The sequence below is a fragment of the Perissodus microlepis genome, chromosome 5 (assembly GCF_051167445.1).
Source record: "Perissodus microlepis isolate ML-2025 ecotype Zambia chromosome 5, ASM5116744v1, whole genome shotgun sequence".
NCBI lineage: Eukaryota > Metazoa > Chordata > Actinopteri > Cichliformes > Cichlidae > Perissodus > Perissodus microlepis.
In genome coordinates, this window is record NC_140465.1 from 31,477,729 (window position 1) to 31,502,565 (window position 24,837).

General features: G+C 40.7%; 1 protein-coding gene across 2 annotated transcripts in view; it reads right to left on the reverse strand.

The window, feature by feature from the left end:
- asic1b (acid-sensing (proton-gated) ion channel 1b) overlaps window positions 1–24,837 on the reverse strand; it is a 188,781-nt gene that overhangs the window by 35,832 nt on the left and 128,112 nt on the right. Inside the window, exon 1 of one of the 2 annotated variants that reach the window (XM_084929395.1) lies at window positions 2,984–4,039. The exons of the other annotated variant lie outside the window; for it this stretch is intronic. Within the exon in view, the coding sequence (XP_084785521.1) occupies window positions 2,984–3,589 (606 nt within the window). The 5' untranslated portion in view covers window positions 3,590–4,039. Of the gene's footprint in view, window positions 1–2,983; window positions 4,040–24,837 lie in introns of those variants that run through there. 2 annotated transcript variants of the gene reach the window in all.

Sequence of the window (24,837 nt, forward strand, 5' to 3'; positions counted from 1 at the left end):
GAGAGCCATCACTCTGTCTCGTTCACACAGGGTGTTGAAATGTCACCGTCTTTCTCTTCGATAAATAATTCACAGAGAGACAGCCTGAGACTGTTGAGATGGCCCTCGGCTATCCTTCACATGACAATGTGAAAAGGATGCACAAGCTGTTCCCTAAAGTTGCCAGGGAACCACTTTCCTCCTCCTCCATTCATATCAAAATCAGAGCAGAGTACAACAAGTGTGTTATTTTATGACAGTTAGAAAAACACACACACCTAGGAACGATTATCTATGCTGAGCTTCACTCTGTGCAACGAACACAAGAATTAGCAAGTTTATAATGACGCATGGCAGTTTACTTTGCTTTATATGCTTTATATAATACAATTTAACACGACAGACAAAATGCACCACGCGTATAAATGAAGACTTCAAAATGAGCCCCAACAAAGACGGAATGTTTCACTTCTAAAATCTCTTAAAAACAACCTCATATCAAGTTCTGCACATCAGCAGATGAGAACCCACAGAATCTATTTATCGGACTTTGAGAAACGAGACAACTGTTTCCAAGGTCAAGAATGAGCTCAGCTTTTATTCAAGTCAGCCTAGAAGGGGAGCCTTAGAGGTGCTTAGGATCTAAATGGATCTTGACAGGTTTTTGTTCTGTCACCTTTACAAATGGCAACTTTGCTCATTGCTCCCAATTTGTCTCTGACTAGTTAGAAGAGGTGTGGGTTAAAGTGGAACAACACAGAAAGTTTTCCAATTAGGAAGCATCAAAGTAACTCATTTTAAATAAAAAAAAAAGCCCATTTGCATGCCTTTTAGAATAATGATTCTATTGCTGGTGATGTTGTAGAAGGTGCAGGAATGAATATAAAAGCTGTTTTGGTCTAAGATCTTTTGGTTTACTGTCACTGCTTCCACTAGCATTCTCTCCAGACACAGCAGGGGTCTGTTATCAGAAAAAAAAGATTGCTTTGTTTGATGCTGGGCAGGTACTGCACAAACACAAAAGAAACAACTAACTGGTAAACACAGTTGACCAAAGAAGAAAGTGGACGGAAACATGTCTCAGAATGAATCCTAATGTTACGCGATGTTGGCTGGAGATATAAAAAGGCTGCTGTTTGCTAATAACTAACAGCTTGCTTACAAATTCACAAGGTGATAATGTGTAAATATTTTGTTTACTGCTTATATTGCTGCTCGCAAGTCATTAATTCATCGGTTATTGTTGACTTAACGTTTCACTGATGATCGGCAAACCAAATACACCTTTAAATACACAGACTTCCCAGTAAGATTTAAGAAAAACTGGGCAGGGAGTCATCAGTCAGTGGAGCGCGCAGGAGGTGCCCAGGCTGCCAGCTCGTACTTAGGTCAACTTCTTAAATAGAAATCAATGTCTGTGACCCACAAGTGAAGAGAGACAGGCCTGAGAATTAAGCATGTGTGTTGGTGAAGCACGGATAAAGACGAACGGAGGGAAGGATAGATTGCTGAGGCCAGTGGACCATATTTATAGAGCTTCAAGAGAGACCCAACATCACAGGGGGTTCTTGCACAAAAGTCAATACATCCTCAAAGTCTATGTAGACAGACTCGCCTTCGTCCTCCACACCTCGCTTCTCAAGTGTGACTGATTCTATTGGTCTGACTCACGCTGACAGCTTGTCTTGCCTGCCCAGAAGCCAAGGAGATCATCATTGATTATCAGTGGAGTAGCACATGCCCCCAAAACACAGACTTTGCTATTATGCATATCTGTAAATTAAGTTGCTCTCGGTTAGACCCTACCCCACTTAATACAACATTAGAGATGATGTTATGAAGAAATGTGTTTGACTGTGATAACGTTTTTGTTTTTCTGGATCTGTTGCTTTTTAAATTGGAGATGAAAAAAGCAGTTTTTGATGCATTATTTGTGGATATGGTTTGATGACACAGACTGAGGGCTGCCATCAAGGCAAGGAGTTTCAAATTATACATTTTCCTAAAAGATAAAATAATCCTTAGTCATCATGCCTGCTGCAAATAGCAGAGGAGCCTTCTTGACATCAAACTGTGTTTCTAACACCATAACAAAATCTATTTAACTGAAAACAAATTCGGGTAATGAGGTGGGGGAGAGAGCAGCACTTGGCTTTTACATTGTTCTCCACATGATGATGGAATGCAATCAATGGGGCTGCAGATTACCAATGAGGCCAACGTTAACTGCACTCTATCACTTTGTCAGTGAGTGTTGTAAAATGTTCCTAAATGAATCAAAAGTCTTCATTAGGGGCAGATTGGTCTAGAAGTGTATACACATTGATCCAGAAGTAATGGACGACAAAGGAGGGATCAATCCAGACCATGTGGCCAACACTGAAGGTTACTGGATTTTGCAAACATCTCCACTGAATTTTTTTTTTAAAAATCTTTTGCTATTGTTCCTGTGGAATTTACAAGAGAAATTCAGTAATTTATGAAAGTGACAGAAATATAAGTTTGTTTAAACAAGGGAGGCAGAAATGCAAATATAAAACCATCACTTCAAATCTTGTCAAGCCTGTTTAGGGGCATTAATGCAGAACTATTACAGAAATATATTTATGAATTCAGATACAGTCAGAATAATTACTGACCAGAAAAAGAGTGGGATGCTGTGTAAGTCCATATAAATATAACAGTGGCGTAGATGGATAGAGCTTAAGACGTGGAGAGAGGGAGAGTTAATTGAACTACTGGGGCACATCACCAAGCAACAGTGCGGAGGAATGCGTGTTGTGCATCCTTGTAATTGCGTGACTTCAAAGTGAATTAATTTCGTAGAGTGATACCTATTCTTGTGCCACATGTAAGATTCGATCAGACAATAAACATTTCACTCAGCCTAATAATCCCCAAACCTGCATCCATCTCTAAAAACTGCATCAACCTGTTGGGGAGGAGTGCGGTTCACTTATAAAAAAAATAAAATAAAATAAAATAACTTTGGCAAAACACTCACAGTGCTAAAATTGCGAGGCCCGCAGAGCTCTCCCTGGTACCGACAATACAACAACATCTCCTCCAGTTGGTGTCCCAGCCGGTCCAGCAGCTGTCTCATGGACGGCTCGGACTCCCGGGGAGGAGGAAGGAAGTGGTTGAAGTCCAAAATCCGAGACAGCGGGGACCAGGGCGGCTCGCCCTCTGCGCTGTCGCCCCGCAAAGGGGTAAGCGCCTCTCTCGCAGCGGGGGAGACCTGCCCGTTCATCCCCAGAAGTCCCAGCCACTTCCCCGCGCTGAATATGTCAGTCTTCTTCATGCGCCGCGGCAGAAGGAGGTTCTGGTTACAAATGGTGACAGCGGGGAAAACGAGTCGCTTGGCGTACACCATGTGCGCCTTAGTGTACACGGGTGACGAAAGGAGATACCGCACTCTGTTTGAGGACCAGGTGAAGAGCAGACCCAAGGCAGCCAGGAACGCCAGCAACCACGCGACTCTTCGGGGGTAGGAGCCGCTGAGGAAGATGTGTCTTAAGCCGTGCAAAGTGGTGTGTTTCAAGAAGAGCTTCCCGGCTTCGGCAAGAGAGCCCGGTCTGGGTTTCGATCCAGATGAGCCGCACTGGCACATTTTGGAGGAAGGCTGGTGCGCGCTTTCAACATCGGTCCCGCTGTGGTCACAGAGAATGCGCCTAAAATCGCCTCTGCGCTCTCCGATGGCTGCTGTTTGTCAGAGACTTTGAAGAGAGAGAGAGAGAGTGAAACGCACGCAGCTCCACTCAGTCTTTTCTGGCACTGAACAGCAGCTTGTGGCGGTGATGGGGAGTATTTTGTCAGCCTCACAGCGCTCCCAGAGCTTGTCCGGGGGGAGCGAAGTTATTCCGAATGATTTAGTGCGCTACTGTGCAGCAACAGGAGTCTAGGGGATTATTTCATCTAAATTACAAGCAGTTAGTCTCTGAGAAAAATCTGTAGAATTTCCCTCGAGACAATGGATTTAGTTAAAATCGCACTTACATGGTAAAACACATTCTTTCTGTCCGCCTCCCTATTTTAATTCTCACTTTTCCATCCTCTAACCTCACTTGTAACACACACGGTTTGGAATATGCGCTGTTTGATGAATAAAATCACTGGCCTCAGTAGCTACAGACCATTTGTCTTCCTTTTCAAGCCCGTCATGCACACACAGAAGCACGCACACTCCTATAGGCGCGCACACACGCACCTTAATCCTACTGCTTTACAATATGTGTTCTACCTCAAAACTGAGCAGAGTACAGAGAGTAAGGCTCCAGAGACTGTATTCTCTTTCATTATTGTCCCACCAGTTGAATTTTAAACAAGGCAGATTCATAGTAAACGGAGACTTCTGTAACTTTTTTGTCTCTCACTCAGCTGTAAGTAAACAGGTTGACATTCTTGAATGCCATTTCTGTGAAGTGATTCGGTCAAAGATGAGAAGACAAAAAAAGGTCAAGGTGCTGCTGGTAAATGAATGGAAATCATGTTGCAAGTCTTCAAAGCATCTCCCGAAGTCCCAACAAGCCAAAGTAGCATTTAATGGTTTTTCTGACCCTGCGGTGCCCCAGTTTGACTGTGATAAGGGGAACCTGTTTCAAGCTAGAGCATGATGCTTGAATGCACCATTGACAAAGTGTTTTGCGAAAACAATCTCCCTCTCGGGGGTGCTGGTTAAGTGGTGGTTTATGCTTGGTTGATCACCATCACAGAGTGTTCCAACCCCGAGTAAAAGCTGGACACTGCAGGTCTGATTCAAACTGCGTGCTTCTTCTTGTAGACAGTGTGCATGTGTGTATTGCTTAGGCTACTGCGTGACTGCAAAGGAAACGGAGCTGAGAAGGAGACAGTGTGAATGACAGGAGAGAGAAAGCTTGAATGTGGAGTACTTGTCTTGTCACTCTATATGATCTAAGGAATAAATCAAGGTTTCTTGAAACTTTGGTAATTGGTGTGATCCGGGAACACAATGACCGGAAAGTCAGGGAAAAACACGAGGCAAGACAATGAGATTGGAAAAGAGCCAACAGTTAAGGGCTATCTATCCATCTCACTTTTTTTTGAAGAAGTAGAACGTTGTTGGTAATAATTCATCACTGCATGCTCAGAGTAGTGCAGACACAACAGTGGAAATGCTGTGTAGTACGATATCTAAAAGATGGCTGTGTTTGAACCATGTAGAACCGATATTCTTAGACTGACTTTAGTTTTTGGTTTGGTTAAAACACACTCCTTTACAAACTCCCTAAGGCAAACATTCATTGGTTGATCGATATGCCAGGTTATGGCTATGGTTGGCCATTGTGTTGTAAGCTATAAATCATTAAACATTTGCTTGACTGTCTCCGGGAGATATAGGGAAACTAAGCAAGAGCTTCAAAAACTCTGTTTTCAGTACCTGAAAAGTACAAGAGATTCTGAAAACGATTTACTCTGAGTAATGTTATACTTTGAAATATATACTCCCAACCAGTTGTGGCAGATGTCCGCCCCTCCCTGAGCCTGGTTCTGCCAGTGGTTTCTTCCTGTTAAAAGGGAGTTTTTTCTTTCCGCTGTCACCAAAGCGTTTGGTCACACGGGGTCATCAGGGTGTTGGGGTTTTCTTTGTTTTTTATGTATTATTGTTTACCTTTACCTTACAATGCAAAGCTCCTTGAGGCAACTGTTCCTGTGATTTGGTGGTATTTAAATAAAACGGAATTAAATTGAAATGAAAATGTAAACGATTTGTCCCGACTCTCACTCTGGTATCACATACACAGTGCTTTGACCAAACGTCCTGTGCATTTTGTAAATGTATAAAGAGCCTGTGAAATAAAGTGTAATAGTAGATTAAATTATACAAAGTACATCTTAAAGGTTAGTAAAAATACCAAAATGTCATGGTTAAGGACTTTGTAAATGTACACATTTGCAACTTTTTCTTTAATATTATGACAATAAAGAGTCTGAGGCTACTGGTTTTGGGGAAAAAAGCCTCATATTAATAGTTTGTATTGTTTCTTCTCCCATGCACAACAAACTTTATCTTCATGCTACAGGGAAACAGGGCGAATGAGCAGCACGGTGGAGAAGAGACAGAGGGAGTTGAATCACTCTGTCTCTAAGCACAGATTAATTTCACTGTGTTATTGTCTGACGATTAATTTTATGTTTGTGTTTTCTGTTGCATATTACTATAGTAATTTTAATTAAATTACCACACAATATACCAGGCAGTATTCTGGCTTTGAAAAGCTACGTGCAGCATACAGAGTGGGATAAACAGGGAAGTTAAAGGGGCTCGTAAGCTCATTTTGGCCCATTTCTGCCTCGCCACATGGGCACATTACTTCTTTCATAGGTGTACTTGATAGGGCTACAAAGCTTCCTTTGTGTCTTTGTGACTGTGCTGAATGTCTGTCTACATTAGGGCATACTTTAGTGTACATGACAGAAAATTCACAAATGGCAAGGAAGAAAGGATGAAATCAGGCAACCACCAACCCTCTCTCTATGTTTCCTGGATTCATTCAGGATCCCACCTGCTTACTCATAGTTTTTACTGTCATTCTCTCTTGTCGTTAATGCAGCACACGTGACTTCTAATGTCCCCTCAGAGGATAATCAGGCCTTCTACCGAGGAGATTACTTATGTTTCAACGAGTGAGGGTGTCGCAGGGAATGGCTGCTCAAGTACGGGTACGTGGTGCCTTCTCAGTGAGATTCCACCACCACACGCAGTAGTCAGGAGTTACACTGATGTGATCAAGATGTGCCTGAGTGAATGCAGTTGGCATGGCTGTAAAAGGAAATAAAGGATATAAAATCATTTTTTTCTGGTCCAGTCATGAACAGAAACATATTCAGGTTGAGCTTAAAAAATAGAGGATGACTACAGATTATCTGTTACTTATATTAATAACATGGTGGGCGGCGCATCAGAACTCTCAGGAGAGGGATCCTGACACTTGTGGCATTTAACAGCATTTGTTCAACCCTGTTTCCCCAGTCAGCTCATCAAGAGAGACATATCGGAGGAGAGGCTCTGAGCAACAAACTAATCCGTCTGGGTGAAGGGATAATGATGTACTTGCTTGACACAGAAACACAATCCCATAGCAAGTGTAACAACAACAACAGAATAACAAATGCATGCTGCTCTGAAGACGCTGTTAGACTTTCACTAATGAACCCATTATGAAACCAAACAGGGATATTTATCAGGAAACTCTGGCCACATATTATTGCTATTCATACTAAAGCATCTGTGACATGAACAAATATCCTAATGGACTGTTTGGTGTAAAACAAAAGAGAATATAAATTTATCACTGGACAAAAAGGGAGATACTGTCAAGACTGAATAAGAAGAAATCCCATAAAGAGCAGTTTCTTTGATTAGTATTGGCAAGAAAAATGCAGACTTTGCTGAAAGAATATTGATTTTATAGTTGTGAATACCCACACGGCAGAAGTTTAACTATAAAAATGCTGCTTTTTATTGCTTTAAAAAAGAAAGAGTTCAGACATTTCAATACTCTTTTTAAAAGAAACACATGCACGACGTTACTCAGACAGCTCAACCACTTTTGTGATTGCGTATCTTTCTTCTTGTGAAGTCACAGGGCTGATAAACATAAATCTGATGCGGACCATTCTTAGCCAGTCGTGTACATTAATGGATGCTCTCTCGAGTTCAGACCTGTCAGCACCATTACACAGAAACAAAAAGGGGTGTAATTACAGGAACTGTCTCAGTCCACAAATGTCAGTATTTATTGCAAACTGGTGTCATGAATTTCCATCACAGCCTATTAGGCACCACAGATTATTAGTTGCTTGATCGGAGGGAGCTAATGTGAATAAGAATAATCAGTACATAGCTGTTCTTAGGATGGATTTTTGCTTTGACAGTTCCTCTAAATGAGAAAAAGAGCTCAGTTTCAATCAGTGGGGCCACTGAGGCAGCGAATGCTGAAAATCCAACTGGAGATGAATGAAAAGCCACTGACAAGCATGGAAACCTAATAGCTGTTACTTGACGTCACACCTTATCATTCACTTTAGCGAACCAGAGGGGATTACACCTTTTGACATGCAGTGTGTGACATGCTCAAGGCTGAAATGCATGATGTATTTTATTAGTGCCACTAACTCTGGTTCTCAAACCTATGGCGCAAATGAAGTTCATTAACATCAGAGTACTATGTTCTAGATATTTCTGACTTTTACTGCATTTATATACAGCTTTATACATATGCAAGTAATTTCATTTTTGTTTATGCACCACGACAGTGTTGAGGCGGAAATATGTTTTCAGAGCTGTCCGCTTGTCTCTATGCAGGAGGAGGATTACGATAAAACTGCAAGGCTGATTATTAGAAACCTGGCAGAGAGGTGATGAATAAACACACCCTGTACTAAATATTTTCCAGATCAAAAGAGGTATCCCGGCCGTTCTTTAACATTGCAAGAAAGAGCATTAACCCTGGCACTGGTGCCTTTTTATGAACCCAATTCTGAAAATATTGAGAAGCTGGGTGAAATGCGAATACAAACAGCAATGATTTGCAAATCTCATAATCCCATATTTTATTTACAATAGGACGTTTAAATTGAGACATTTTACTATGCATAAAAACAGTAGCCTATTTGGTATTTAATATCAGCAGCATGTCTTATGAAAGTTGTGATGCACAACCAAAAGGCTAGAAAGTTAGTGGTATTGAATAGAAACAGCTGGGGGAACATATTGCAACTCCTTAGGTTAACTGAGAACGTGTCTGTAACCTTCTTTTTCTTCTTCTAAACTTCTTTTTCTTCTTATTCTTTTGGCTGCTCCCTCCTCAGTGTGGTGACCCCTAAACAGGCTGCACTGGAAAGCCTGTTTACAAAGCATGAGATGAACACCTAATCTACGTCCATCTCACGCTTTCCCTAACCTCCTCTTCTATCACATCAACCCTCTGCATGTCCTCCTTCAGTAAATCCAGGAACCCCACCTGAGGTCTTCATTTTTTCTCCTGCCTGGAAGCTCCATCTTCAAGATATTTTGTTCAATATGTCCACAATCCCTTCTCTGCACATGTCCAAAACATCTAACTTTGCCTCCAAACTGCTTAACCAGAGGTGACATACTTATTTCTAATCTAATTTAACCAACAGGTCACTGAAATGATTGGGTATAAATAGAGCATCTTAAAGAGGTAGAGTTTCTTGAAGTAAATACGGACAGAGGTTCACCAATCTGCAAACAATTTGGGACAATTTCAGAACAATGTTTCTTTGAATAGATAACATCAAAAGATTTGGAGAATCTGGAGAAATTTCTGTGTGCAAGGGACGAAGCTGAAAATCAACACTAGATGCTTGTGATCTTCAGGGACTTCAGGTGATGCTGCTTTAAAAACAGGTATGATTCTGTCATGGAAATCACTGCATGGGCTCGGGAACACTGCAAGAAATCACTGTCTGTGAACACAGTTTGCTGCAGGTTAAAGCTCTAAGAGGCAAAGAAGAAGTCACATGTGAATGTGATGTAGCAACACCACCATATGCTCTGAGTCAAAGCTCATTTAAAATTGACTGAGGAAAAGTGAAACTTGTTCTGTGGTCAGACAAATTGAAACTTGAAAGTCTTTTGCAAAACATGGGTGCTGCCTCCTCAAAACTAAAGAGCCTGTTATCAGTGCTCAGTTCAAAAAGCCTGCATCTCTGACAGTATAGCGTTGCTTTATAGCCTATGGAATTGATAGCTTGTGCATCTGGAATCTCTATTGTGAATAAAATATGAGATTTGCAAATCACCGCTTTCTGTTTTTACTTACATTTTACACTGTCTCAACATTTTTGAAATCAGGGTTGTAGATATCACTGTTTTATTATTTTTTCTATGTATTTTAACTATTCTCTACTTTATAGCCACTTTGCATTTAAATATGACAATTTTCCAAGGTCACGTGTACTCTACATGCACAAGTGCCAGTAATTAAGTAGGCGAATTGGGATTATGCACAGACACTGCAGATACTTGCATGTCGGCATGCAAAAAGGTTTCCTGCTATGCAAACACTCCAGACTGGTGGTACATGTACACGGGTATATTTGTATTTAGCTAAATCTGTTTGTGGATTTATGGATATTGAGCGCATACATTTATCTGTATATCTTTTTGGAGTAATTTCGTCCATCTGTGTGGGTGATGGGCTATGTCGGAGAGTTCTGGAGACTGGGATGGGCTGGGAAAAGAGTAGGAGAAACAATCTGCAGCATAATGTAATACCGTCATATGCTGTATATCAAGTGAACTGTTATGCATCAACCTATAAACATATATTTATATACATATATCCAGTTGCATTAGAGGAACTGTCTGTTGAATGAGTCTGTGCAGTGGAATTTCAGCTCCTAAGACTTTTCATTTATTTTTTCTTTGAAAAGTGAAAGGAGGAACATGAATATTGCATGTGTCATGTGGATGCTGGGGTAAATAAAGCTTTGGGGTCTACTGTGTGTCTGACCGCATGTGCCTGTGGCAGAAGGTGTGTTTGTGAGAGCACTGGGGTGTTGAGGCCCTTGGCACTTAATCAAACTGTCATCCTGGGTCCAGGGTGGAGCTGACTAGCCAGGACTTAGACATGCGTAGAGTCAAACTGCTTGCAAAAAGACGAGGAACATTTTCCAACCTCACTCCTTACCACTATTTCCTAAAGCACTTGAATGTTTAAATTCTGCTTGTATCATCACCTCTCTTATCTCCATTTCCCTCAGTGCTTAACAGCTCAACCCCATGTTTGTTTGCTAGGCCACTCTCTATCTTGTCATTCTCCACCATGTGTCTTTAAATTATAAGTCAACTCTTCTTGAACACACCTTTGTTCTTTCCTCCCCTCTCCTTCCTCCTCTCTCGCTGTGATCTCCATATTCTCTTTGCTTCTTTTGCTTGCTGCTGTCTCTTCTTTGTCTCCCGCTGGGAATATTCAGCACCAAGGCTTCAACAAGGGAACAAGCAAAAAAAAAAAACCAAAAAAAAAAACCAAGATGAAGACAGAGAAAGAAGGAGGTGAAGGATAGAGAATAGGAAGAGAAAGGGGCTGGAGGCATGGGGAGCAGCAGCAGTCAGGGTCCTGTAGCTGCGGAGGCTGACAGAGGAGCAGGTGGTGATTTACAGAGACAATTTTGAGGATAATTGTGTACATGATCTGCTGTAAGGAACAAATGTCACAAAGGCCACTGTTCCAATAGCTTCTCAATCTGTTCAGCTATGAGGTTGAATTAAATGCTGCACGTAAGTGCTGATTTACTATAAAAACAATGTGGGAAGTGAATGTTGAGAGTCAGTGGAAGTAGCTCAAGAGCTCACTGCAAGCTTACAGAGTGCTTCAGGCAGTGACATTGAAATGATGCTGAGTATTGTGTGATGGTGTTAACAGCACTCTGAGCATAAAGAAGCATTGAGAAACACATTGTGTGAATGCTATGCATATGTCCTTCATTATAAAACTACAATAATAAATCAACTGCTCTGAACACACTAAAGGTAGTGTTAGAAAATAACTGAATACGGCTAATTCCTGTAATTGACATGAAGCAGCTGTATGGTGATTTACTAGTGCAGTGCATTACAAAAGTCTTTGGCCACCACCCATTTCTTTAAGCTTTATATTGAAAGAGCCAGACTTGTTATTTTGAAAGTGGTCTGGAGCAATAGGTCTCCACATGTCCAGACTTTCTAGAGATTTTATTTAGACAAAGTTTGCTTTAGTCTCTGGCAGCTGCATGGTGTGCAGTGTGTCCTTAAAAAAATGAGGAAACTGGACATGTAGAGGACAAAAAAACCCCAAAGTGATAGGTCTCCTATAGGAGTGGCTGTAACTCAGGAAATGGAGAAGGTCACTCACTAATTGGAATGTTGGTGGTTCGATCCCACCTGCTTCGGTCTGCATGCTAAATATCCTTGAGCAAGATACTGAACCCAAGTTGCTTTGTGAGGCATCCATCTGAGCATGAATGTGTGTGAATGTTAAATAGAGAGCACTTACGTTAGAAAAGTATAGAAAAAAGTGCTCTGGTGAATGAGGTAAGTTGTTTAAAAGCACTTTGATTGCTCGGTTAGAATAGAAAAGTGCTATATAAGAACCAGTGCACTTACCATTTAGGTATCTAGGAACAGTATCTGAAAGTCGTGCTGTTAAGAAACAGGACATGAGAGATGCATCGAGCCCTCCATCTACTGTTTAAAGGATGGCTGTCAAAATGCCATTCTTAAGGAAGGGAAACAGTGGAAAGACTCAAGTACACCAAATTATGCAAGAATTGGACTGAAAATCAGTGACAACAGGAGTGATGAATCCAAACTTGAGCTTTTTTTGGTTCAGATGCTTGTCAATATGTAAGGAGGAGGTCAGAGAAGCCACCTGTAAAGAATGGTGGAGGCTTTTGAACTGCATTCAGGTGCATTGGGGAACTTGTCAAAATTGACGAATCATGAATCCAGAAAAGTACCATCAGATTTTGATCCAACAACCCATCTGGAAAGTGTCTGATTGATACCAGTTTCACTTTTCAGCATGCCAAAGATCCAAAACACACTGTTAATACAGAAAAAGCATACCTGGATAGAAAAACACACAAAAGTATCAGTCATGTACTGGCCTCCCCACAGAGCTCAAGATTATTAAATTGGTGTAGGATCAACTTGACAGAGAACTGAACAAACAGCCAACATCCAAAGAAGAGCTTTGAAAGTCCTTAAAGAAGCCTGAAGAACTATTGCTGAAAACGACATAAATAAATTACAAGAACTCTTAAGAGAGTTCAGGCTCTGTTGAAGAACAATAATATTGATGTCCAAGCCCGTTAGAATTGAACAAACTTTTTTTTTTTTTTTTTTACCTTTTTTTATATTCTATGTCTCCATGTATTTTTGCACATTATTAAGCAAATTATTAAGAAATAAGGGTTCCTAAGGATCTTTGCACAATAATTTACAATATGGCTCACATTTTGTGAAAAAGTAAAGTATATTGGTTGACTAGCAGAGTGAAAATAAAAATCTAAAAATTGTGAAGCTCATGAAAAACAATTTAACCTATGAAGCTACACAGTGTGATTCTGGAGGAGCTTTCTAAAACACAGTACAGAAAGCAGTAAACAAAACAACACATGACGAAAAGAGGACATTTTGAACTGTACCAATTCGATTTTGAGTTTTATGTATTGATTTTTTTTTTTTAATTTTTAAAATACTTTTTGCAATGATGTCTCACTACCAAAATTTAATTTACAAATCACTGCAAACTTAGTGTTCATTTATATTAAGGTTTACATAATATATATTCAAACTGAAATATGTTTTAATACTTAAATTCTTATTATGAGGCCTGGTGTATACCATATTTCTTAAAGAAATGTAACCAATTAGTCACAGGATCCAAAAAATGTAAACATTTCTATTTCCTACTCCTCTCTCTGCTTTTCAGCCTTTTGCCACTCTACAAAGATGGAACTGTGTGTATACATATATATATACATATATATATATATATACATATATATATATATATATATATATATATATACATATACATATATATATATATATATACATATACATATATATATATATATATACATATATATATATATATATATATATATATATATATATATATATATATATATATATATATATACACATATATATATATATATACATATATATATATACATATATATATATATATATATACATATATATATATATATATACATATATATATATACATATATATATATACATATATATATATATATATATATGTATATATATATATACATATATATATATATATATATATATATATATGTATATATATATATATATATATATACATATATATATATATATATGTTCATAAAACCACCAGAAATCAGCTCTAATATGAGAGAGTTTAGAAATCACTACAATTAGTGCAAGCCATTAAAAGCCCTGGTTGTCATTTTGCACAGTGCCATGCCTTTGAGGTGTTGAGTTGGTAAACATTTTGCTACTTCAAACACTATAATAAATAAATAAATACTTAAAAAATTAGTTTCCAGCTTTGGAACAGATGTTTAAATAATATGAATAGCTGGATTCTGGTTATGATTCATAGCGTAATCACTATTCGCCGGACAAACTGCCTTCAAAAGCCTCTTCTTTTATATTGTGTGACAGCACCACCATGTATAGCAGCAATCTGTCATGCATCAAGGCATTAATTTGCGAAACGATCTAAGAGTTATACTGTACAAGTATTGTGGGGAAGATTTATATTTACAGCAGCACATGAGGCAATAAGAGTATCCCTGCCTGCATTGGGAAACACAGGGTGACACAGCTAATTTATCTCAGCAGCATCATGACAGCTGGGCTGGGGAGAGTTTGGGAAAGGGGAAATGGTTCTGATGAATGACTTTCAGACTACGGCTGCTAGCTATAGCAAACAGTCTCCCAGTCCCCACAGGCCTGATGCCTCCGATTTGCTGCTCAGGGAGAAATGAATGAATGGCCCTTTGTGAAATAAATGGTCCCTTTCTGTTTGATATTTACAAATGAATCCTCCTTGGAAAACCTAATCCATCCATTTGTCTTATTAGTTGTAGATATGAGTTTCCTGTGCTACTGAAAATGATGTGGTTGTAATAAATATGCAGAATTAGGGGCTAATTTAAGAAATGTATTATCCGAGTGGCTAGGGCTGATTGGGTGGGATCCAAGATTACACGTCGTTATTAAAGAAATTAACCCAAAAGAAGAGATCTTGGGGGAATATTGCTCATTTGCCTTTAGAATGAGATGAAAAGATTGAAGCCAGTCTTGTAATTTAAGCAGTATGTGTCGGAGCTATTTCCTGGCAAACAACAGATGAGGAAAGTGACTGTGTGTAGCTGACTTACAACATTTGCTGTTCACATCAATTATCAACTAACACCCTCATGTATTTCTTCAAAATATTATCCCGGCTTTGATTTTTGTTTTTTTCAGCATCAGTTGACTCAAGAATTCGGGAGATCCTTGGGAGATATCGTGTCACATTCTACTAATCTTATTTCAATCCCTGTCCAGTTTAAGAAGAGTCTTCAATCACAGGCCTATGGGCTACTATTAAGCAGCATATTCTGACAGATTGAAAACAAATAAACAACAGACTTCAGTGTCTTGCCTGATGTTCAATATGTGCATTTTTTTTTGTTCGGTGCAATAAAACACAGTATAACTTTTTAAACTGCGGGCATGTGCAGTGTGTGTGCATGCCTTTGTTTTACCCTTTATGTCAGGGAGATGTCAGAAATGTAACAAATACAGGGCTAACGAAGAAGAGACCATTTTTGGTCTAACTGGCTGACAACTCCCAAAGAAAACAGACACACATGCCTGCAAACACACTGGAAGATCAGCCAGAAAGGATAAAAAGGACAGTCCAAAGCTGCACGGTGGGCTGCACCTAAATGGATCTTTCATTTTGATTTCATTTTGGTCTGCAGTATAACGGCCCCTCTGAAGATACTGAACGTAATATGATGCCTTCTAAGAGAGTGTATGTATACTGTGTATGTGTGCAAAGAAGGTAGCAGACACACTAGCTAAGTGCTGGAATGATTTATTTGCTCTTTCCCCCTTAATAACTCCTGGTCTATAGCAGAACAATTACGACCTGATATAAACCTTTGAATAGAGAGGTGGGGATTAGAATGAAATGAACAAGGCACACATCCCCTCAGGCACCAGTAATTCTTTAACTGTTTGCTACTTCGATGGACCTTATTGCTGTTAAGATTTGCATCAGCTGTGGTTATTAGGTCTTGACAATGAATAATATAATCAGCCTGTATTGCTGTTGCATTGCCCAAATGCAACAGCAATACAACTGCAGACACTGACTCATCTGATTCAAGGGTGAAACAACGACCATGCAATCAATAGACCTTCCACTAACATTAGCTCTGGACAGCCTGTTTACAATTTTGAGCTCATTTACATTGAAGGTAGTGCTGGTGTAACCCAGATCATTGTTTGAGTATGGGATTTCTGATTATTTGTAGTCACTGAACGCACCACTGTGCCGTGCGCATAACCACTCTCTAGTCTAGCTACAGAGTTTTTTCCTTCCGTTCGTCCGATGAGGCGCATGCTGCTCTCGTGCCCTCTGCGAGCTGGAAATTCGGAAAAAGGAGTCTTGTAGCGGTTACGAACGTGAAGCTGAGCTGAATCCGACAGCCATTCGCCATTACATGAGCCCCTCTGGCTTGTTTGTTTGCCCTTTTGGTGCCCTGGATCCTACTGGATGAACTGCCTTGTGGAAGTCCTCATCTGATGACTCTGCTGAACCGTCCTGGCTAGTAGATGGTCGTTGCTGCGGGTGGATGCTTCTGCTTGCTGGATGTTATTATTGGATGCTACACCGTTCCAACAGAGCGGTAGGAACAATTCAAAGGGCCCCAACGATGCACTTTATTTTTCCCTGAGCTCAGGTGATTTTCTTTTGGCCAAAGGACCTTGAAGGGATACATATTTGAGTTTATTTATTTATTTTATTTTTCTTGGGACACTGAGTGGAAAGACACTACAAAACAAGGGTTATTATTTAAAATTGTGCCTAATAAATGTGTTCCTGTGGTGGAGCAGCTACTACCAATCTCCTTTACGAAACTAGCCTCTGATGGGATACAGATATTTGGGACACATTTGAATTCTTGTAACCTATTTCTAGAGAAACTGTGATTCTGGGCTTAGACATCGGGGTGAAATTAATGACACCGACACCTAGTGAACTGCCCAAGGTCAACAGTCCTGATTTCCACGCATTAAAGGTTTGGCGTAAGTACAGATTGCGTTACAAGTGGCGAGCCAGCCAGGAGATTGGTGAAAAGTAGCACCTTGACTTTCCAGCTCACAACACCTACCTTTTCATTTTTCCTTGACCCTATTGAGTTGGACATGGATCTTTGCAGACGTTTTGATGTAAATGGCCAGTGCTCACTTTTTGTGACTGGCATTGAAGGGATTTACACAGATGATGACATTGCTAGTGTTTTTTCAGTAAATGGTAAAGTTTCTCGGATAGTTCGAATTCCAGATGAATCAAACCAGCCAGAGGGTAGAGTCCTCATAGAATATTTGTCTGATCAAGCCATTTCCAAGATCAACCCCCAGATCTTAGGCGACTTGCCGAGCCCCAAGGATCCTGCTATCGGTTGGTCTGTCAAAACCATTCGAGATGTTGCTCAGGAAGAGGTAGGCAAGGAGTTAGCTCGTAGATACTTAGAAGAACTGAAGGCTGTTGGAGATAGTGGTAAAGCAGGTTTCTTGAGTGTTATTCAGAGTGAGGTCAAAGAAGCTCGACATAACTCTGAGATTCCTGACACACAGCCACACACAGCTCAGGATGGTGACACATCCCTCCATGACACTGTAGCTAGTGATCATGATGAACCAATCACTACACACAGACCCACAATGCACCTGATAGTGCTGTGGTGAGCCCTGTTAATATCGACCACAGTCTCCTTAACCCACCTCAGATTCAAAAAGTTGTTGTTGAGCACGTTATCAGAAATGACTCAACAGCCCCGTGGTCTACACAAACCAGACTGCGCACCTTTTCTGGCCGTGCTCCTAGGCCCAATGGCGAGGTAGACTATGAAACATGGCGCACACAAGTGGACCTTCTTGTCAGTGATTGCTCCCTTAGTGATGCGCAAAAAGTTAGCAAACTTTCAAGTATTTTCCTAAGTCCAGCAGCCGATGTTGTTAAGTTGCTTGGTGTGAGCTCACCACCCAGGGCTTATATTAGGCAGCTCGATTCCACTTTCAGTGTTGTAGAGGACGGAGAAGAGTTATTTGCAACCTTTCTCAGCTCCAATCAGAATAGCGGAGAAAAGCCCTCAGCATATTTGAACAGACTCCATAGCCTCCTCACTCGAGCTATTTCTAGAGGGGGAGTCTCTGTCGAAACTTTAAGCGAACACCTACTCAGACAGTTTATTAGAGGCTGCTGGGACCAGAGTCTCATTATAGCTCTCCAACTAGAGAACAAAAAGAACAGTCCACCAACATTCCCAGATCTACTCCTTATGTTAAGGACCGAGGAAGGTCGTAGATCTGCAAAGCTAGACAGGATGAAAAAACATCTGGGTGCTACAAAAGCAGCTGTACATGCCCACTCAATTTTTGATGTACCCTCCTATGATGATGAGCCCGTTCCGACACAGACTGCAAAGCAGAGCGAAGCATCTAAGCTTGAGAGGAGAATGGATGAGCTTTCAAAGCAGGTAGAGAAACTGAGTCAAAGGTCCAAGAATTCTCCTTTTGACAGTGAGCTTAGTACAGCGTTAAAACAGAGACAAGAAGAAACTGTTAAACTTGAAAGTAAAATAGATGAGTTGTCTAAGCAACTCAGAGAGCTCACTCAGAACCAAAAATGTCCTAAAGAGAATAATAGTGGCGAAGACTTCCTTACGGCAAGAAATAGCAGTGCCAGGAGACCAGTTAAGGTTCCCTCTATGCCAAAAGCATGGTTCTGCTTTAGATGTGGTGAAGATAACCACATTGCCGCTCGATGCCCAAATGAACCCAACCAGGCACTAGTCCGTCAGAAGAATGCTGAGTTAAAGGAAAAGCAAGGAAGGTTCCAGGCCCAACAGGTTACTGAGCCTTTTGCTTTAAACTTGTAGCGGCTCCTGCTGTGGGACGTCCAGGAGCTGAGACCAGCATTAGTCCCGCCTCAAGTGACCAAAGAATTGATGTTCAGAGCAAAATAAAGACCCAGACAATGGTTCAAGATTTCAGTTCCCAATCCCGCTTGCCACCCGGTCGGATAGGTCCTCGTTGTTCAGCTTCTGTTTTGGTTGAGGGTGTGCAATGCAACTCTATCATGGATAGTGGTTCACAAGTCACTACAATCTCCGAATCATTTCACAAGGATAAACTGGCACATCTCCCCATTCAGCCCATTCAAGCATTGCTTGAGATTGAGGGTGCGGGTGGACAGCACGTTCCCTACCTTGGTTATGTTGAGACCCACGTCACTTTTCCTCAAAACATTACAGGCAAAGAGGAAGAGTTGGTTGTTTTGGCTCTTGTTGTGCCTGAGTGCCATTTTAACAGCAGAATACCAGTTTTGATTGGTACCAATGCACTGTTAAGACTCCATGATAAGTTATCTGAACGTGACGGTCCAGATTTCCTTCACAGACTGTGTTCCAGAGATGTAGCACTGGTTCTCCAGCACTTGGCTAAACAAATGGATGATTGCCACATACGCCCAGTGAGGTTGCACGGGAAAGTACCAGTCACCATCCCTGCCAACCACAAGTGCTGTTTAATGGGCGATGTTAGGCTGAGAAAGAACACTCCTAACGTAAGTTTTGTCCTTGAACCAAATGAACACGACAAGTTACCTGGTGGTTTATTTCTTGAAACTTCTTTGATAGACATCCCTTACAAAGCTAAGAGTAAGGTTCCAGTCGTCTTGCAGAACTTGAGTGGGCACAGTATTGTGTTGCAACCAGGAAGTACAGTTGCCCAGGTATGTGTAGCCCAGAACATTTCACCCCTGGTGCCTGTTTCAAATGCTTCTTCTCATGACAAGTTTGATGGAGAGAAGCTAAAGTTTAATCTTGATGAGTCACCCCTCTCTGAAGAATGGAAAGGGCGCATTACCACCAAGCTCAAGTCTATTTCAGAAGTGTTTGCGGTTGATGACCTGTCTTATGGTCATACCACTGTGGTAAAACCACATTCGGCTGAACGATGACACGCCGTTTAAGGAACGGTCGAGGCCCATCCACCCAAGTGACAGAGAAGCTGTCAAGCAACACCTCAAAGAACTGCTTAATGCAGGGGTTATTAGGGAGTCAGAGAGCCCCTACGCATCTCCAATAGTAGTTGTGCGTAAAAAGGACGGTTCGATCAGGTTGTGCGTTGATTACCGCAAGTTGAACGCACGGACCATTAGGGATGCTTATGCCCTTCCAAACATTGAGGAGACCTTCACGGCCCTTAGTGGTGCCAAGTGGTTCTCGGTCATGGACCTCAAATCAGGCTATTATCAGGTTGAGATGGCCGAGGAAGATAAAGCTAAAACTGCTTTTGTCTGTCCTCTTGCGTTTTACGAGTTTAATCGCCTGCCTCAGGGCGTTACAAATGCCCCAAGTACGTTTCAACGACTGATGGAGAAGTGTGTTGGGGATTTGAACTTGAGTGAGGTACTTGTGTTTTTGGATGATTTGATTGTGTTTTCAGACACCCTGGAGGAACCTCCTTACGATTAGGAATAATTGCTGGTTGCCTGTTTTTTTGCAAATAGTTGCAGTGACCAACTGGTCGCCCAGAGGTTGAGGGTGTTGCTTGATCAACCTCTAAGTGCAGACTGATTGCAATCACTCTCAGATTGGTGAAGGGTTGTAAACAAGAGCAGTCTAATTTCTAACCACAGACAAATGCCCAATATGGTGCAAGCAATCTGAGCCAGCCTGCACAAATTAGTGGAACTTTGCTTTGCACATTGTGGCACCTTGCTTTGTAATGGGACTCAACTTCTTGCTAATTTGTTGTATTTTGGTTTCCCTTCTACATAAAAGCGAGGTTGTCAAGTGTCCATACTGTATGTCATTTTGCAGTTAAATCCCTGTCCTTCAGCAATTACGTCACTATTTTTGAAGGAACTTCCAAATTTCTGTTCAAAATTCATGAAATTGTGGTGGAACTCTGAAAGTAAGAAGATAATGTGAATTTAAAATGGCAATAAACTTGATCCCATTAAATCACAAAGTGACAGCACACTGATTCTGTCTTATTGGCATTTCATTAAGATTGCAACCAACTGTGAGTGGTTGCAGACCAGGTCCAAGTCTTCGAAGGAGCCATCTCAAAGACAATGAGATTGAAAGTTCATTACACACTATCAGAATAATTTTGGTCAAGCCTAGAATGACTGTAGCATTTATAGTCTGTTAAATTGTTTGGGAAGCTGTCTCATCCCTTGTGGCCAAGAATTGATTTTTGTGCCTTTAAGTTCAGCAAGAAGTCCAATCGATGAAATGAAATCACATCGTGCAACATCTGTGTGACCAAGCCAGCATCAGCTGCTGATGGTGTGTCAGTACTGATATTCAATACAAAATAACAATATATAAATAAGTAAGTATAAAAAAGAAAAAGTCTTATATTTATTTCTCTTTCACACACACACACACACACACACACACACACACATACACAGAGATACATGCATATATTGAAAAGCCATGCACACAAATCCATTAGAAGTCCTGCTGATTCTACACACTCAAACAAAGAGCCACCCAGTTCCCACAGAGCCCTGCTGACCACGACAGATGCAGTCATCTATGAAACCCTGAACAAGAGAGAAACTGAATACCAGTTTGGCACAGACATGTTCTAGCCTTCAGGCATCCTTCACCACTGCACACACAAACCTTTCAAAAATGTATTTCTTGTGCTATTCCCTGTACTTGAACCCAGATGAGAACAGATGAAAGTTTGCAATAGATAATTATCCTCCCAAATGTATTGGTGCAGTGCTGAAGGTTGGTCTCCACGTGTATGTGTATACACACAATAAGAGCAGAAGAAAAACAGTGAGAGAGTGAGTGTCAGAGAATGAAGGGAAACTGCCCTTAAATGAACACTACCTTTCTCCTCACAGCTCCTCTGACATTCACGCTGTCATTTAGAGCCAAACCTTTTATTTCAGCTCTGCTATAAATTATAGGGAATAATCCTGTAGGAAGCCATTAAGGCCGTCTCATCAGCCTAATTAGCTACTCGTAAGTGGCTATTGGCCCTGTATAGGACACTTGTCATATGTCTTATTCATATATAATTGCTCCAACAAGACTGCAGTTTCCCTCATTTTAACATCATTAGATATCATTTATCTTTGTCACAGAGTAAAGTGAAAGTTCTCTCCTTTCATTTATTCCACTTTAATGATTAATTAGTTTTGTGTTATGAAGTGCTGGCTGATATTGAGGAGAGGTAGAGATGTATCTGTCCGATTTAAAGGACCCAGGCTTTATATTCCATTGGAGTCTTCTGAACAGGGAGTAAATGCTGCTGGACCTCCTGTCACCAACTTCCAAAGAAGACGGATGAGAAATTTAATTAAAATTGGTGCATTTGAAAACACTGATCCATCACTCAGATAGAGAGAGATAGGACACAGTGACAGACTGTCATAGTGTTCCTCCTACTGGACTTTAGTCCTTAGTGTACAGAAACAGTGTGGCATCTAAAAGGAGAAAGACAGTGAAAGGGAGAGAGACAGAGAATGAATGAGGGATGGGTATCTGCCAAGACTGTTAGTGCTGAACAAATCTCAGCTCATGTTTGATTTTGTAATATTTATTTTTTAATCCCTGCAACACACAAATAGAGTTTAATCCCTTAGGAAAATGGTGCTTTCAAAAATTGCAAACACTGTGTTTCCACTGGCAGCGGCTTTTTGCTTCTACACCAAGCTTAAAAGGGATAGCGGTCATTGCAGCTGAGTGACTCTGATGTTGTGCTGTAGTGGGAATCAAAGGGTTTTTAAAAGATGGAATTAAGCACATTTCTGGGTGATTTCTTGTAAATAAAAAGAAAAAAGGAGCAGCATGCTACATCTCAGGGCAAAGAACTACATAAAAGCCAGTTTAGGCTGTAAAATCATTGTATAACACTGCCCCCTTGTGATCACTGTTTGATTAAAATACTTTCCAGCAAAAGTGGGATCATTCGTGCTGGCATGGAGAATGAAATACTGTCTGAAAAGCCTTGAAAACAAAGTAGAAATAAGATGTATAAGAGCTGGAGTTTTAACAAACAAGATGATTACACAGTTTTAAATGGGAAATATAATGAGATGTTTTTGAGTGGTGAATTAGAAATGCAGCGAATTAAAATTTCTGTAACTCGCATAAATTACAGCTGTGGAGGAAATAGGGCAACAGCTAATAACGGACAAAAACGAAAAATCAGACAGTCATCTGAGTTCAGCGTTTGCATAAATATTTAATAGCCTGGTGCCCTCACCTGATAGAAGGGAGGAAGCATTTCAACAGCGCTTGCCTTTTCAAACTCAGAGAGTGTAATGACCACTTTCAGACTGAGCCCATTCTTGAGATTAATCAAAGTTGTTTTCATAACCTGGAATTTGAAATGGATTATTGTGGCTCAATTTGCTCACAAAGTGTCTGCGTAGCAGGGAGAGAGAAACTGCTAAATTAACACTTGGATGCACTGCAGACACCGATGAGGCAGTGTTTGTTGGTCTGCTGTTCCAGTGCATGTATTTCAGCAGAACTTACTGCATGTGTAGCTACTAATGAAACAGTCAAGTTCCAAAAATTGCCCTTAACTTATAAATAAATAAACGTGTATAAATAGATATAAAGAAAATATGGGTACATGTTAAAAAGTTCAGCACATATTCAGTGCTGCAAGTGATATATTCAGTAAGTCTTCATGGGTGGAACAAATGGCTACTATGCTTGTTATTTTTTAACATAATTTGTTACCATCCCATTTATCACAGCATACGGTTTAAGATAATTACATCACACTTTCACTGATACAATCTCTTCCCAGCGGCTGCACGAGTTAAGTGTTGAACCATAACAAGTATTTACAGCTCAGAGCCAGATGGGGCGGCCAACTCTGCCATTTCATTTTCCTTCCTCTGGGAAAAAAATAAATAAGAAAGATTCCCCACAGTTTCTCTGCCTTGCTTTCTGTCTGTGGGATATTCAGACTGATGCTCTTGAGGAGACAAGAGAAGGGCGTAACCAGAGCCAGTGAGTGATTCTGTTGACAATGCTGAGCTTGGGAGAAAGTCAAGCTGTATCTAATGGGCTCAGGTTGGAGCAGGAAGCAAGGATTTGGATCACTGCTCCGAGGGGATCTCACATTCTGCTCTGGGTCAGAAATGCCGCAACCTGAGCCATCTATCTGGTGGGGCAGTAGCCAAGCTTCGCTTTTGACCCAGCCCTTAGCTGGAGCTCATTACAGCACTGACGCATACATTCAGGTTCAGATGCAAAAACACTTGAGAGAGATGGTGGACAGAAAGACAGAATGAGAGGGGGAATGGACGGAAAACCTCAGAGACTGAGACAGACAGAGAGCAATCAATCATTTCACCTCCTCTTCTCAGTTCTGTCTGCGAGGCCATTAGTGGCTGTTTAGGAGAAATAATAAACAAGCAGAAGCAGAGGTTCAGGGACCACTGACGCTGCCAAATGCCACATTACGCAAAATACACTATTGATTTGGTCTTCGGAAGAAAAGGAAAAAAAGAAATATATTAATGCTTGTAGTTAAGTGAGGTTTTTTTGCTCTATTGATACAAACAGTGTCTGCCAGAAATACACAGCTAACACGTTAGTATTCATACCTCGTTCTTGATGCGTGATTTGCAAATGTAGAACTTCATTTTTTCTTTTCTGTTAACAACTTTTTTTTTTTTACTGCTTCACCATTTTTGCTCGACCGTTTCCCCCCAATTCCAACTTAGTGCTTTGATCGAGGATTAATATGCTAAGCATTTGATTCTGATATGTAGACCCAAAATGATGCAAACCATGCTAACTCACTTAAAGCTTGCTCACACACACACACAAACACAGACACACACACATGCACACACATTAATTAAGTATCTTATGGGGATACTTTGCCTAACTGCTGGTTATAAAACCTGTTCGTGAACAGTCTCAAAGCAGCACAGCACATTATAAATTTTCAAAGCGTCTACTTTGGAAACTGAGTGACAAAACAATGAGCAAGCACTGGTTTATAATTGCTGCATAAAGCACGAGCTGAAGGAGCAA